Source organism: Bos javanicus, chromosome 9 (genome assembly GCF_032452875.1).
Source record: "Bos javanicus breed banteng chromosome 9, ARS-OSU_banteng_1.0, whole genome shotgun sequence".
Taxonomy (NCBI): Eukaryota; Metazoa; Chordata; class Mammalia; order Artiodactyla; family Bovidae; genus Bos; species Bos javanicus.
In genome coordinates this window covers 94703583-94720300 of record NC_083876.1, presented here as the reverse complement: position 1 = coordinate 94720300, position 16718 = coordinate 94703583, and the positions used below count along the sequence as shown (strand labels likewise).

The window sequence follows — 16718 nt, the reverse complement described above, 5'->3', positions numbered from 1 at the left end:
GCTGGGTACTACTAGGCCCTGAGGGTACAGTATTGAATAAGACAAAGTCTGTCCTCATGGAGCTTCCTTTTGGTCTTTAAGAGAGATCAGTTTTTAGGATAGATCCTTTTCATCTGGAAAATTCTGTGATTTTGTATTTTAAAAATACAAAAAGGAGTGGAACAGAGAAGGGAGCTTTTCTTCTCTCATCATTTCTAGCGGAACAAACTCAAGAGTGGTGAATATACTGTAGGGCAGCAGAAAAGTCTGTGAGTCTGCGCTCTGTCTCCAGGGCTTAGTGAAAAAGAAACATCCTAGTATGAAGGAACAGGGCCAGCAGTATAGGAGGAAACAAACCAGCTGCTCCTCAGGAAGTCCAGGAAGCCATCTTGGAATAAAGAAGACTTCCTGGAATTATCCTCTTTCCTGTTCTGGAACTGTTTCCTAGAACTTGGGAGGAATGTTTGGGCTGATATGTGGGGAAGTCAGTGGAGAGTTCCTTAACCCTCAGTAGGGAGGAGAAATGTTTTCTTGGCAGCATTATTTGAAGCTCTGAACAAAACCCGGAACAAAGCTTCTATACATCCAACAAATTATACATTGACATTGTCTTTTTTTCCCTTTCTTTTTGAAGGAAATATAATAAAGTTTACTGGATCACTTATTTTAGGGTAAGTGTCAACTGTGAAATGTTAATTGACTTCATTATACTACTGTTTGAGAGCTCAGTGGAAGGAATTTACAGGTAGCATAGGGGTACTGAAAGGGTATAGATTTTGGAATCTGCGAACATGTGGATTCATCACTGGTTAATCACTGGTTCTGTCACTTCAGTGTTGTCTTGATCCAGTTACTTTAAGCCCTGAGGAGTGTTTTCTCTTGGATCTAAGTGTAGATCTGGGAGTTCTGCCCTGGCACTGTTGCTCTGAGGAAAGCACTTGGCAAGTACAGAGCAGGCACTCACTGATTAGCTTTCACATACGTAAGATCACATCTTGTGTTAGGTTATGAAGAGGTTCAAGAAAGCTGAAATCAACTATAGTCAAAATTATTTTTGAAAGTCCTTTGAGTCACCATAAAGCTGTTATGAAAGGAATTGAGGTTGACTGAGAAAACCACTAGATTGACACTCCCATTTCATGCTGTTTCAGAGGCACATGTTTAATGAATGGAGTGATTTTCTTCCAAAGGTTGTTATTTTTCATTCTCTTTTCTTCTTTTTGGAGAGGAGGGATGGATATATATTAAGTGTATGTCCAATGCTGCTCTAGTGTTTCTGTTAATAATAATCTTTTTCATTAGTGTAAATATGAAATCAAGTCTTAGATACTAAAATGATAAAGTAGATATATTTGCCATTTTATCCAAATACATTTCTCCATGACATTATAAGGTAAGACAGAACATATTTAAAGGATTTTTTTCCTTGGACTCATTCCAGGCAAAAGATACATGTTATATTCTTTTCTATGATGCAGTTTCTTTGTTTATATCATAGTAAAATTCAGGAATATTGTGAAAAATCACAATTTCTAGTAAAGAATTTTGTCTTTCATGAAACATGTGATAAAAATACTGAATAGATTTGTTTGTTTTGGCTGCCCTGGTTGATCCCCGCAGAGAGGTGATGACTCTCGAGAGCTTTCTCTCCGTCCTTCTGGTGCTGGCGGTGTCTGGCCTTTCTGTCTGCCTTGCTTTTGCTGTAGGGTGGGAAGCTTGGGAAAAGGCTTCATATAACTGTTGTTTCTAAGCTCTGAGTTCACAGAGTGCAGCCTTTGTGTCTGGATATAAGGAGTGTGTAGGTCAGTCTGACTAGGGGAAAAAATCCTGCACTTTAGGATGTACAACATTGTATTTCACTTAAAAACAAATTCCAGTTTGCTTCCCCCCACCTCCACCGTGCAGCTTGCAGCATCTTAGTTTCCCAGCCAAGGACTGGACCTGGGCCCTTGGCAGTGAAAGGGCAGAGTCCTAACCACTGGGTCGTCAGAGCAGTCCTTGTGTTTCACTTCAAATATTTGATTTTAGGTTTAACACTTAGGAGAGAAGAAATTTTCATATGCTGGTGTTAAGGAGTACAGATTGACTAATCTTTTTAAAAAACACTTTGGCATTATCTAGTAAAGTTGAACAATATGTAAATACTTTCAGAAAGTCTATAATTTTATTTCTAAGTATGTATCTTGGAGGAACATATGTATCTATAGAACACGAGTATGTATCTTAGAGGAACATATACACATGCCTACAGTGCAGAAGTATATGGTGTGTATATAACACACTGTTTGTAATTGACTCAAAACAGAAATTCCCTAAATGCCCGTCTGTGGTAGAATGGATAAGTAAGTCATTATATAGCCACACAGTGGATGAATCACATGCCACGTGAAAATACAAATGCTTGAGCTCGAGATACATGTAACAACATGGGTGAATCTCACAGGAAGAAAGCTGAACTAAAGTGTACATACAGTGAGATTCCATTCCTTTGACATTCACAGACAAAATTAGGCCTTGTTGTTTAAAGGTTCGTGTTTAGGTGGTGAACTATAAAGAATAGCAAGGATATTATTATAATCAGAGAATAATAATTGGCTATAAAGATGAGAGACAGGGTCAGGATCAGGGAGGGACGCACTGTGGGCTTCTGGGTACTGTTAATGCTTTTTGCCTGGGAATGTAATGCAGATATTTCTTATTATTTGTTAAGCTGAAATGTGTATATACATTTGTATATATATATGTATAATGTATGTTATATACACATTACCGTATTCATACTATGTTTCCCAATAAAAAAGAAAGAAAAAGTTCTACAGAAAGCTTATTAAAAAAGAGTGGCTCCTGTGTTATATTTAGATTATATGTTTATGATGAATTTTTTGTTTCTTTTTAAGAGGCTCTTTATTTATTACATATGAAGTTCTGGCCTTGAAGAAGTCTTTGACATTAGATACTCAAGTGATAGAAAGAGAAAAAATGAAGTCATATATATATGTGCACACAGTTTCTTTAGATAAAACAGAAAATCATGGTAAGTTCATGGTCATGGTAAAGTAATCCCATCTTTGTGAACAATGGAAGTTAGTTATTGAATTTAAAAAATGAGTATTTAGGAATGTAAATTGGTACAAACACTATGGAAAACAGTATTCAGATTCCTTAAAAAATTAACAATAGAACTATATTAGAACCAGCAATTCCATCCCTGGGTATTTATTCAAAGAAAATTCTAAAAGATTATTCATCCCTCTATTCAGTGCAGCATTATTTACGATAGCCAAGATATGAAAGCAGCCTAAGTGCCCATCAATAGATGAATGGATAAAGAAGATATGTGTGTGTATATACACAACGGAATATTGCTCAGCCATAAAAAGGAATGAAACCTTGCCATTTGTAACAACACGATAGACCCAGAGGGTATAATGCTGATTGAAATAAGTCAGACAGAGAAAGACAAAATACTGTGTGATTTCATGTATATGTGGAATCTAAAAATCGAACATGAGTAAACAAAACAGAAACCAAATCATTTATACAGAACACCTACACGTGGTTGCCAGAGGAGTGGGGTTTGGGGAAGGAGAGAAATAGGCAAGGGAGATTGAGAGGTACAATCTTTTGGTTATAAATAAATGAGTTACAGATATAAAGTATTCAGTGTGGGGAATGTGGTCAGTAATTATGCAGTACTCTTGTATGGTGAGAGATGATAACTAGATTTAGTGTGCTGATCATTTTGAAATATATAGAAGTATGAAATTACTTCATGTGACTGGCAGAAATTAGAACTAAAATGTTTCACAGTAAAGGAAAATTTTCTTAGTTGTCTCCCAGCCATACTAACTGTATCAAACTAAAATGAAATAACTTTGTGAAGGAAAAGCTTCTCCCCAACCACCCAGTTTTAAAAGTGATCAGGAGGATTAGATACAGAACAGAGAAAAGTAGAAAAATAAAGGATATAAAAAATCCATAGTTCCTGCCCCAGTGATTGTTATATTGTGATATCAACAGTCCTGGTGGCTCAGTGGTCAAGAATCTGCCTGTCAATGTGGGAGACACAGGTTTGATCCCTAGGTTGGGAAGATCCCCTGGAGAAGGGAATGACAGCCCACTCTGGTATTCTTGCCTAGAGAACTCCATGGACAGAGGAGCCTGGCAGGCTACAGTCCATGGAGTTGCAGAGTCAGTCAGGACTTAGCAACTAAACAACAACAACAATACCAGTAACTAACACAGTGTTGTAAGTCAATTATACATCAAGAACAAACAGACTCATAGAGAAGAGATCAGATTTGTGCTTACCATTGGCAGGGCACGTGGCGGCAGGGAGAATTGGATGAAGGTGGTCAAAATGTACAAACTTCCAGTTATAAGATAAATAAGTACTCAGGGTATAACGTACATTAATGAATATAAATGTAACTAACACTGTTGTATGTTATATATGAAAGTTATTATGAGAATGAATCCTCAGAGTTTTCCTTACAAGGAAAAATTTTTTTTCTATGTCTTTAATTTTGTATCCATGAGATGATAGATGTTCACTAAATGTTACGGTACTCGTTTCATGTGAGTCAAATCATTATGCTGTTTACTTTAAACTTATACGGACCTGTATGTCAATTGTTGTGCAATAAAACTTGAAGAAAAAACTATAAAAATTTTAAAAAATGAATACAACATTAATAAAAGAGGTTCAGCTAACTGTAAGAATAACCAGACCTGTAAGAACCAAGTTGCTAAGGAATTAATTGAAAATCAAATTTTGGACTTCACATATTTAACCCAAATTTGCAGCTCTCCTATAACTAAGTCAGGTGAAGACTAGCCAACTGTTTTAGTCTAAACTTGGAGTTCCTTGGTGGCTCAGCTGGTAAAGAATCCACCTGCTATGCGGGAGACCTGGATTCAATCCCTGGGTTGGGAAGATTCCCCTGGAGAAGGGAAAGGCTACCCACTCCAGTATTCTGGCCTGGAGAATTCCATGGACTGTACAGTCCGTGGGGTCACAAAAAGTCAGACATGACTGAGCGAGTTTCACTTTCACTTGGAGTTCTTTACTTCACGAGGACTGTCAGTTCAGACGCTGGTCCTCAGTTTAGCAAACATGAAAACATGATTTTTGTCACTTAGCTCAGAGGTATTTTTGTCTAAGGCATTTATTATTATGCACCCTAAACTCATGGGATGGATTCATAAATGTGAATGCCAACTTATTTACAGAGGGAAAAAAAAAATGTGTCATTAAGGTTGGAAAACCTGGCTCTACTAGTCGAAACCCTCCCCTCCTCCATATTTAGGTCAGATAGAAACCCAATTAGTAATCAGATGGTTGCTTGGTGAACATGAACTTTTAGAACAGAGTATCTTTTCATCAGGATATGGGTAGCCTGGCAAGTCATCACACTAGATTTACAGCTGCCTGTTGTACATCGTCAGCCAGAATAACCATGTCTGTGAGCACTTTACGTTCCCCGAGTCGGGCAGGTTCTGCTGCTCCCCTGTCTGCAGCTGTATCTATCACCGCCCTCTCTAGTCTGCATGTATTGTTAGTGTACCCTACTTATTTCAGCATGCTTTCATGGTGTGTTACATCAATTACACAGCTAGTTTTTATAGCATATAATTTACTTATATAGTAAAGCTGAATCTCACTAGTCACGTATCTCTAATTTTCACTTTGAGAGGGGTATTTTTTTTGTGTGTGTGTAATTTTAATTTTATTTTATTTTTAAATTTTACATAATTGTATTAGTTTTGCCAAATATCAAAATGAATCCATCACAGTGAGAGGGGTATTTTTAAGTGACATTTTCTCAAATATAGTTAATCCTGTGTTGTATATGAGGATTTTTGTTAGCTTGAGTTAGTGTGTTTGCTTTTGTTTTGTTTTCACCTTTTCCCTGACTAGGAAAGTAATTTTGGAAGCGGGGTAGGAATTCGGAGACTCTGTGTTCCCATAATGGTTTTAGTTGCTTTAATAGTGACAGTAAAAAAAGAAAGATGCTATTTTACATTTTCTTTTTAAAAAATCAGAACTTAATTTATACATTTTTCTTTGAAGTATTGGAGCACAGCATTAAGAGTACCTATTTGATTTTATTTACATCTGTAATCACTCTAGGAATCACCTACCAGGCAAGAAAAGAGCTTCACAAAGCAGTAAGAAAAGTATTAGCAACATCAGCCAGGATATTTCGGGGTCCATTTGCTGGTAAGTATCACATACTTAATTGAGAATCCTTATCAGTAATCTGAAAGTCATTCAATGATCAACCTGAGATTTTTTTTTCCATTTCTTGTGCTAAGATTTATTGTAGCTATGGAAAATTGAATAACCTTGTTCTCTTGGGCTATACTTAATTTTATGGACTTGATGCCTTGGAAAGATTTTTCCTTCTGTCTTTATGGATGCATTATTTTTAGATAGTTGTCCGACTCTTTGTGACACCATGGACTGTAGCCTGTCAGGCTTCTCCATCCAAGGGATTTATTTTCCAGGCAAGAGTACTGGAGTGGGTTGCCATTTCCTTCTCCAGCAGATCTTCCTGACCAAGGGATCAAATCCGGGTCTCCTGCATTGCAGGCAGACACTTTACCCTCTGAGCCACCAGGGAAGCCCAAATAAATATTGAGACTCTCTTGATGAATATTTCAAAATTATTTTCTAGAAAATCATTTCCATGCTTTCTCATATTGCATCAAAAATATAGATTCACAATTGGGCAAATCTACATTGTGGAGCTCCCTGTAAAAGGGCTGACCTGATCTCTTTACAAAGTTGGTGTGATGAAAAAGGAAAGGTGGGAAAACTTTCTAGAATTATTAAAGAGACTTAACCACATCCTGTTTTTTTTTTTTTAAACAGCTCTAAAGATATTTTGAGAAAAGTTGGAGGAATTTGAAGATGGAGTTAGACTGATTTTTAGACGATCTGGAAGATTTTTGTTAGTATTCTTAGGTGTTATAATGGCATTGTGATTATATAGGAGAATGTAGGCTTATTCTTAGGAGATGCATTTAGAATTATGAAAGGGTAAAATATCATTACTTCTGCAACTTTCTTTTACACAGTTTAGAAAAAAAGTATATACACATCTAGGGGAATTCTCTGGTAGTCCAGTGGTTAGGACTACACGCTTTCTCTGTCAAGGGCCTGGGTTTAATCCCTCGTCAGGGAACTAAGATCCCACAAGCTGCTCAGCACAGCAAAAAAGTAAAATAAATTATACACACCATGCAGATTAAACAGCTATGGCAAAATAAGAACATTTGTTAAATCTAATTGTGGTAAACATCTGGCTGTTAATGTATTATTATTTTAATCTATCTCATATACTTGATATTTCTCATAATAAAAAGTTTCTTTAGGGAAAAGGAGCCAAAAAGAAACAAAGACCTTATCGTGAAAGCCAACATAATATATAAAACAAGAGCACGTACATATTATATGTAACAAATGAAACAGCATAATATGACAGAACTGAGAACAAGCCTCAGTCATTATCAACACCAGGCGATGGATTTAACTTCCCTATTGTAGATTTCAGATACTTAACAAACTACCCTCTTACACGTGAGGATGAAAACGTTTTAGCAGTTCACATTGTCTTTTTTTGTTACCGTGAAGACACTTTTAGTACAGTCGATATAGAAGATCACGACTGCGCTGTGTGGCTGCTGCTGAGGAAGAGCCGGTCGGATGACAGAGCAGCCCGACTGCAGGCCGTCCAGGAGATGTCGGAGGCCCGTCACTGGCACGGTAAGGAGACGTCTGCGCACGCCGCACACATCGGCAAGCTCGTGATCTCTGATGTGAAATGAAGGGCCAGAGACATCAAAGAAGGAGAATAATTCAGGAAATATTAACATGTGTAAACAATATTTTCAAAAACTTTAAAAGAAACTCCAGTGATAAAGTACGAAACCTGCTGACCTGGTAGCCATGGGGTGTTTGGTAAGAACCCCCTGAAAACGGAGGTAGATATATTTGTATAAACTTTCTACCAGAATGAAGTTTTTATACTTGATGGGAGAAACTCTTGATTCTGATAGGTATAGCTTAATGTGTTGGCATGTTTTTTCATTCCTATTTAATGAGATATATTTTAATTGCTGGCTGCACCAAAGTGATATGTGCTTTCAGTTGACAGTCTCTTGGCTTTAATATAATAATTTGTCAAATGTACCTAATTGGCCATGTGTATGTTTGTTTTTTAAGAAAGGTTTTTAATATTTAATTGTATTTAAAATTGCATGTTCTGAGGTAAAAGTACATGAGCAAGAGCTCAGATCTGCTCTGAATATAGTACAGGGACTAAAGTATATACTTTGTTAGTAGAGGGCTTCCCTGGTGGCTCAGATGGTAAAGCGTCTGCCTGAAATGCGGGAGACCCGGGTTCGATCCCTGGGTCGGGAAGATCCCTGGAGAAGGAAATGGCAACCCACTCCAATATTCTTGCCTAGAAAACTCCATGGATTGAGGAGCCTGGTGGGCTACAGTCCACGGGGTCACAAAGAGTCGGATATGACTGAACGACTTTGCTTTTGCTTTTTTCACTTTCCCTGGTGGCTCAGACAGTATAGAATCTGCCTGCAATGCAGGAAACCTGGGTTTGATCCCTGAGGCGGGAACATCCCTTGGAGGAGGAAATGGCAACCGGCTCCAGTATTCTTATCTGGAGTATTACGTGGGCAGAGAAGCCTGGCAGACTACAGTTCATGGGGTCACAAAGAGTCTAATACAACTGAGTGACTAACACTTTCACTTTCACAAACATGTAAAAAAAATGATGTTCTCAAAGAAAAGTTTAGTTTCAGAATAAGATCTCTGTCTCCATACGAATTAGTCAGTCAGTTTGACTAATTGGTGACTATAGTAATTTATAATGTAAAAATAAGCTTACTTAATTTGAGTGATCATCTGAATTAAATTCACCCATTCCAGTCCATTTTAGTTCACTAATTCCTAAATTGTCGATATTCACTCTTGCCATCTCCTGTTTGACCACTTCTAATTTATCTTGATTCGTGGACCTAACATTCCAGGTTCCTATGCAATATTGCTCTTTACAGCATTGGACTTCACTTCCATCACCAGTCACATTCACAACTGGGTGTTGTTTTCACTTTGGCTCCATCTCTTCATTCTTTCCGGAGTTATTTCTCCATTCTTCTCCAGTAGCATATTGGACACCTACCGAACAACCTGGGGAGTTCATCTTTCAGTGTCATATCTTTTTGCCTTTTCATACTGTTCATGGGGTTTTCAAGGCAAGAATACTGAAGTGGTTTGCCATTCCTTCTCCAGTGGACCACGTTTTGTCAGAACTCTCCACCATGACCTGTCCATCTTGGGTGGCCCTAGTTTCATGGCTCATAGGTTCATTGAGTTTGACAAGGCTGTGGGCCATGTGATCAGTTTGATTAGTTTTCTGTGATTGTGGTTTTCATTCAGTCTGCTCTTTGACAGATAAGAGGCTTATGGAAGCTTCCTGATGGGAGAGACTGACTGAGGGGGAAACTGTGTCTTATCCTGACACAGTGTTCAGTAAATCTTTAATCCAATTTTCTGTTGATTGATGGGCTGGGGTGTGTTCCCTCCCTGTTGTTTGACCTGAGACCAAACTATGCTGCTAAGTCGCTTCAGTCGTGTCCGACTCTGTGCGACTCCATAGACGGCAGCCCACCAGGCTCCTCTGTCCATGGGATTCTCCAGGCAGGAACACTGGAGTGGGTTGCCATTTCCTCCTCCAATGCATGAAAGTGAAAAGTCAAAGTGAAGTCGCTCAGTCGTGTCCACTCCTAGCGACCCCATGGACTGTAGCCTACTAGGCTCCTCTGTCCATGGGATTTTCCAGGCAAGAGTACTGGAGTGGGGTGCCATTGCCTTCTCCAGAGACCAAACTATGGTGGAGGTAATTAAAAGACACTTGCTCCATGGAAGAAAAGCTATGACCAGCCTAGACAGCATATTAAAAAACAGAGACATTACTTTGCTAACAAAGGTCCATCTAGTCAAAGCTGTGGTTTTTCCGGTAGTCACGTATGGATGTGAAGGTTGGACTATAAAGAAAGCTAAGCACCAGAGAATTGATGCTTTTGAACTATGGTGTTGGAGAAGACTCTTGAGAGTCCCTTGGACTGCAAGGAGATCCAACCAGTCAATCCTAAAGGAAATCAGTCCTGAATCTTCATTGGAAGGACTGATGCTGAAGCTGAAGCTCCAGTACTTTGGCCACCTGATGCGAAAAACTGACTTATTGGAAAAGACCTTGATGCTGGGAAAGAATGAAGGCAGGAGGAGAAGGGGATGACAGAGGATGAGATGGCTAGATGGCATCACCGACTTGATAGATATGAGTTTGAGCAAGCTCCGGGAGTTAGTGATGGACAGGGAAGCCTGGCATGCTGCAGTCCATGGGGTCGCAAAGAGTCGGACACAACTGAGCGACTGAACTGAACTAGTTCAGTGGAGAATGTGAGTGGCGGTTTAGAATAAAAATCTGTTTCAAAATCTGCCTTCCAAGACTCCATTCAGATTTCTGCTCCGTCAGAAACATCAAAGTTGGAGCCCTGGCATGTAGATTTTGAAAAAGTTCCACACTTGATTCTTACACCCAGGTTACATAGGGCTATTATTAAAAATAATGTCTCCTCCAGTGGTTGCAGGTTTGTTTTTTTTTTTTTTTTGACACATGTCTTAATCCATTTGGGATGCTATAGCAAAATGCCATAGACTAGGTGGCTTATTTTGGGCTTCCCTGGTGGCTCAGATGGTAAAGAATACGCCTGAAATGTGGGAGACCTGGGTTTGATCCTGGCTGGAAAGATCCCCTGGAGAAGGGAACGACTACCCACTCCAGTATTCTGGCCTGGAGAATTCCATGGATTATATAGTCCATGGGGTTGCAAAGAGTCAGATACGACTGAGCGACTTTCACTTTTCAGGTAGCTTATAAACAACAGAAATTTATTTCTCACGGTTTTCTGGAGGCCGAGAAATACAAGATCAGGGCAGCAGACTTGGCACCCTGGTGTCTGGTAAGGATGGAGGGTCCCTTTTACAGGAGCACTAATCCTAGTCATGAGTGCTGCACATCACCTTGCAAAGGCCCTACCTCCAAATCCCATGACATTAGGGATTAGGTTCCAACACATGAATTTGGGAGGGACACAAACATTCACTCTATAGCAATACATAAAGAATGGAACAGTGAAATCATGAAGGCTAAACCAAAGTACTGCTATCTGGGACCTCAGATTATTCATCAGCATCATGACATGCCAGAGCACCATAGCAGTACCAGGGGATGATGGATCTAAATGGAACCGCAGGCTTTTGTTGATGGTGTTCAGTTGCTAAGTCATGTCTGACTCTTTGCTACGCTGGACTGTAGCATGCCAGGCTCCTCTTTCCTTTACTGTCTCCCGGAGTTTGCTCAAACTCATGTTCATTGAGTCAGTGATGCTATCTAACCATCTCATCCTCTGCCACCCCCTTCTTTTGCCTTCAGTCTTTCCCAGCATCATGGTCTTTTTCAATGAGTTGGCTCTTTGCATCAGGTGGCCAAAGTATTAGAGCTTCAACATCAGTCTTTCTAATGAATATTTAGGATTGAGTTCCTTTAGGATTGACTGGTTTGATCTCCTTGCAGGGTTTTCTGTAGTGATCAAAATAGCTTTTGAATGCTGGAATTTCTTTTTTAAAAGAGAAGAAATTAAATTGGTTCTGATCTATCAGGTTTCACATTTGAGGTTTATTTTTTCAAAAAGGTTAGTTAGACTGTGATATGTCTAGATATGTGTTGAAAATTAGATCAGTCATGGAAATGTTGGATATTTCGCTTATTGGTATTGTAAATGCAGCAAAATTTTGAATTATAAACTTATAGTTTAAAAATTATGTTCTTCATTTAATCTTTGAAACAATCATAGCCTAAGTTGGGTGCTAACAGCATACTTCTGCAATAGATTACCAGTACAGGATAATCGCTCAAGCCTGTGATATGAGAACTCTTACTGGTTTGGCACGAAGCAAAGACAGTGATCTTCGGTTTTTTCTCCGCCCTCCTCCCCTGCCATCTTTAAAAGAAGTAAGTAAAAATAATCTGCTGAGTGAAAAAAAGTTTAATATATCATCTTCACTTTGGGTGCAAAATAACAATTCAAAAAACAATTTTTTGGCTGCTTCTCACAAGCAGGTTAGTTAGGGTGTAAACCTGCAATTGTAGCTTCCATTCCAAGGTTTCTTGATTCCTCAGGAGGTGCTATTTCTCCTAAATTATTTTCCTCTTTGTGGAGTTGGGAGTCTCTTTTACCAGAGGGTGGCTTCTTAGCATATCGGCATCCATCAATTGGTCCTTTGTACTAAGATTGTTATAGATCGGTTTTTCTCAATCTCAACACTACTGACATTTTGGGTCAAATAATTCTTTGTTGTTGGAAGATGTTCTGTACACAGTGGCAGCTACTCCCTGGATGACAGTAGCACCCCCCAATTGTAACAACCGAAAATGTCTCCAGATATTTCTAAATATTTCCTAGGCTGCAAAACAGCCCCTGAGAAGCACTGCATTTAGATACTAATGTATTACCATGTTGTTGTTCAGTCGCCAAGTCGTGTCCGACTCTTTGAGACCCCATGGACTGCAGCACGCCAGGTCTCCCTGTATTAGTATACATTAATAGTATAGTATTAATTATAGTGGTTAATTAATAATAAATAATGGTTAATAATGGTTAATTGTTAACCACTAATAAAGATATTAGAGCATGTTTCTTAAGCGCTTTTCCTTGGCTTTCCTAGAAAGTGAAAATCTGAAAACTTTGCCATGAGTTTTTGAAAAACAGAAAAAAACTATACTAGATGTAAGTTATTAGTGAAAATCAGAACAATAGGAACAAGTTGTGGATATTAAAAAGCCAGCTTTAATTAGAGAGAATATAGTAGTTCATTTTGAGTCAAGATGTGAAGTGGCCCATGAGGTGAAATCTTGAGCGATAAATTGCAGTAGGTCTTTCAGGCTGAGGTAGTAGACAGGAAAGTATGGAATTCAAAATTAAACAGTCCTCTTTTACCAGGGTGGGCAACCGGCTGCAAGACTAAAAGCACTGATTTACCTCTACTGTTTTGTTTTGGCTTAGATTCTTTGGGTACTTTTCATTATACTCAATTGTTGAATTTAGTTATGAAGAATTTTTTCCCTTTATTTCAGGATTCTTCCACTGAAGAAGAGCTCAGACACCTGCTGGCTTCTTTACCTCAAACAGACCTGGACGAGTGTATCCAGTGTTTTACAGCTTTGGCTCTGAGTGAGAGCAGTCAAAGTCTAGCTGCTCAGAAGGTTAGCCCTTCTATTCAGTTAGTAAATACCCTTGAGTGTCCACTTTTCTAAAATGTTGTGCTAGAGGCTAGCACTTAGAGCTGTAGGGCAGTCATTCATCTAGGAACTGAATACTTCTGATTCCTGGTTGTCTGCCACATCCTGGGCTTGGTGTTCAGGATAACGGGAGACAGTTAATAAACAAAGTTACAGAGCGTGTAAGAGAGATCCAGGATCCCATCACTCTTTGTAAGAGGCCATGTTCAAAAAGCTCTATAGGACGTCCTCTGAAGTTGGATCTTGAAGAATGAATAGGTAGTAACCGACAAGGCTATTAAACATTACCTCTATGTTGGTGATGCCTGAATTCAACTTCTCTAACCTGTGTTCTCACCTAAGCTCTAGGTTTAAATATTGCAGCCTCCTTCTTGATGTCTCTACATGGATGTTTAACAGGCATCCCAACTATACATACTGAACTCTCCCTCCCTCCCTCCACAAAGCTCTTCCTCCCCTAGTCTGTTCTGTTTCAGTAGAGGGCAGAGCATCCATGTAGTTGCTTAAGCTAAAGCCTAGGGATTCTTGATTCTTTTCTTCCATGTTCATCTGATCGGCAGTTAGTGTAAGCTGTTCCTTCACATATGCCTTGAATCCATTGTCTCACCATCCTCACTGTAGCCACTTACTCCTGGCCACCGTCATCTCTTCCTCATAGTGTCCTGTTCCTTCATCCTGGTTCTGTTCTTCCCTTCATTTAAAAATAATTTTAAAGTCTCTTTTTTTATTTCAGTTTACTGGGGTGTTGATTCCTATTTGTGGAGGCTCCCCGATATATTATATTGTGGATTAACACACGTTAATCATTTTTACTGTGAGCTTATCTTTAGCTAGACTGATTGTTTTCTATGGGAGTCCCAAGTACCTCAGATTCTAAATTTATTGCTATGGAGAAGTTTTTATGTTTGCTTCTTTTGGATACCCCAAGGGTTCACTATAATGGGACTAATTTTTTTTTATATTAATTCCTTAGCTTGGAATTTCTAGAGCACATTGGTAGTGTGAATTCACATACATCTGTGGATGATACAGACTGTGGTTGTGATTTCCCACTCAAAGCCCAGCAGAGATAGGCTTCTTGCTCATGGGCTGGTGAGCACAGTTTTTCTAGACTCTCTTATAGACAAGGAGGCAAACTTTGCAGGGTTCTCTCTTTAAATAGAGATCTTGGATCTAGCTCCCAGAGAACGTGAGACTCAAACCCCATCTTCTGCGGTGATGTGACCCCTGAACACGTGTTACTATCCCATCCTCAGGGGCCTGCAAGCATTCTACCTCATCACCGATGTGCTGACCCATCACCGATGTGCTGACCACTTCTGCTGAACATTGTTTTCAGTTCTAGCACCCAGGGGTTTCCCTTTATTTCTTTTTTATTTTCTTTAGAGCTTAACTTTGTTTCAAAATAGTTTTGCTATATTTTATTAAGCATGTTTGTCATGGGAGGGGCTCAGTATGTTAACTAAAGAAAAAATCACAACCTTAAGTTCCAGGTTAAGTTTTATTTGGGGAACTTATTGAGGATTGTAGCTAAGGTAGCTCCAAGGAACTGCTCCACAGAGGTGAAGAAGGAGCCAGGGTATATGAGTTTTTGTTGGGAAAAAAACCCTGCGGTTGAACACCAAAGATTATTGCTAATCTCTCTCTCACACACACACACACACACACACACACACACAAACACATCATGAGTTAGAAATCTGGGCTCATTGAAATTATTCATTAGATATGCATCTTTATCACCTCGGACCAGTATCCAGAGTGCAGACTTTTCTCTGTTTCCCTCCATCCGGAATTCCCCCAGGGCGCACAGTGGGTAGCCTGTGCCGCAGTGGCTGATGGCTTGATGGTGGGTACATTTTTTGTTTATTGTAATGATAGGCTACATTCCTTGTCCGTACCTGGGAGCCAAGTTCACCTTCTTGCTGCATCTAGAAAGCTTCCTTATCATGTCTCCATCACCTCTAGGAGCTATAGACACTGCTTCAACCTCCAACTTCTGTCTCCAGTTCTGTGTCCTCAGCAGCTGCAGTGACTTAAAAACAAAACACAAGTTCGATCAGGTCACACTCCTGCTTGGAGCCCTCCAAATGGCTCCCTGTTGCACATTAAACCTGAACCCCTCACTGTGATCCAGGCACGGACTGGCCTGTGTTTTACCGGTGTGCCTGCCCCTAGGAGTGGTGAGGAGATCGACAGGAAGGCGCCACTGGGCACAGATGTAAAGTTTCTTTGGTGGCAAAGAGGCTGAAAACTGAAGGAGACCACACTTAGGTGAGGAAGGTGGTGTTTGCACCGTGGTCAGAGCTCTTACAGTACTCCCCGGGGAAGCTCCACTCCTGAAAGACTACTTTCAGACAGGAAAAGCCATCACTTCTGATGGAGGTGTCTGTTATCTCCCCTCAACCCTTACTCCTGCTGTTCTAGCCACGGCCTGTTGACCAGATGTGAACACCTGGCATAAAACCACCCATACGTAGCAGAGGGCTTCTTGGTGAATCACAGCAGCCTCCTAAACAGACTCCCGCTCCGGCCTGCCCAGCGTGGTCACTGGCTTCCACTGTTCCTCTGCTATCATCTCAGCAAGACTTCTGTCTTCCAAAAATAACTCTTACAACAGAAGAGACCCACAGACCTAGAGATCGAACTTAACGGTTGTCACGGGGAAGGGACAGTTAGGGAGTCTGAGATGGTCATGTACACACTGCTATATTTAAAATGGATCACCAACAAGAACCTACTGTACAGCACAGGGAGCTTGGCTCTGTTACGTGGCAGGGTAGATGGGAAGTTGGGGGAGAATGGATACAGGTATGTGTATGGCTGAGTCCCTTCACTGTTCACCTGAAACTATCCCAATATTGTTTGTTGATCAGTTACACCCCAATACAAAATAAAAAGTTAAAAAGAATAGCTCTTACATCTCTAAGAGAAATCCAAACAAATTATAGTCACTATTACTATATTAATTACATAATCAACTCAGTGAGGAGAAAGCATTTTATCAGTGAAACAAATGCATTTTGTTTGCATTTGTTTTGCAATAAAAATGCAATAAAATAAAAAGCATTATCAGTAAAACAAATCATAGTATTCTGTATTCTTTTACCAATTGAACTGCCAGCTAAAAATTTGCACTTGCTATCTGCCTCCACAAGGATTAAGTCACTGACCACGGCAGCCACTATCAACACACCCCGAAGGCAGTTCAGGGTGGAGATCAGGAATGAGGCCCTCTGTGCTCTGGGGAAAACCGGCAGAACAGGCCTTCAGATAGATATTTTTAGGAAAAAATTTTATGAGCCCAAGTTCTCGCATGTCCTCTTATCTAGAAAAGCAGTAAAATCA

At 39.7% G+C, this 16718-nt stretch overlaps 1 protein-coding gene across 4 annotated transcripts in view; it reads left to right on the top strand.

Annotated features, from left to right (window-relative positions):
* SERAC1 (serine active site containing 1) overlaps window positions 1–16718 on the top strand; it is a 52375-nt gene that overhangs the window by 13839 nt on the left and 21818 nt on the right. For 2 of the 4 annotated variants that reach the window (XM_061428428.1, XM_061428427.1), the window contains 6 exons: window positions 614–650; window positions 2877–3013; window positions 6113–6202; window positions 7619–7750; window positions 11962–12083; window positions 13206–13334. In XM_061428428.1, the coding sequence (XP_061284412.1) occupies window positions 614–650; window positions 2877–3013; window positions 6113–6202; window positions 7619–7750; window positions 11962–12083; window positions 13206–13334 (647 nt within the window). The remainder of the gene's footprint in view (window positions 1–613; window positions 651–2876; window positions 3014–6112; window positions 6203–7618; window positions 7751–11961; window positions 12084–13205; window positions 13335–16718) is intronic. The other 2 variants (XM_061428430.1, XM_061428429.1) reach the window with 2 other exon arrangements.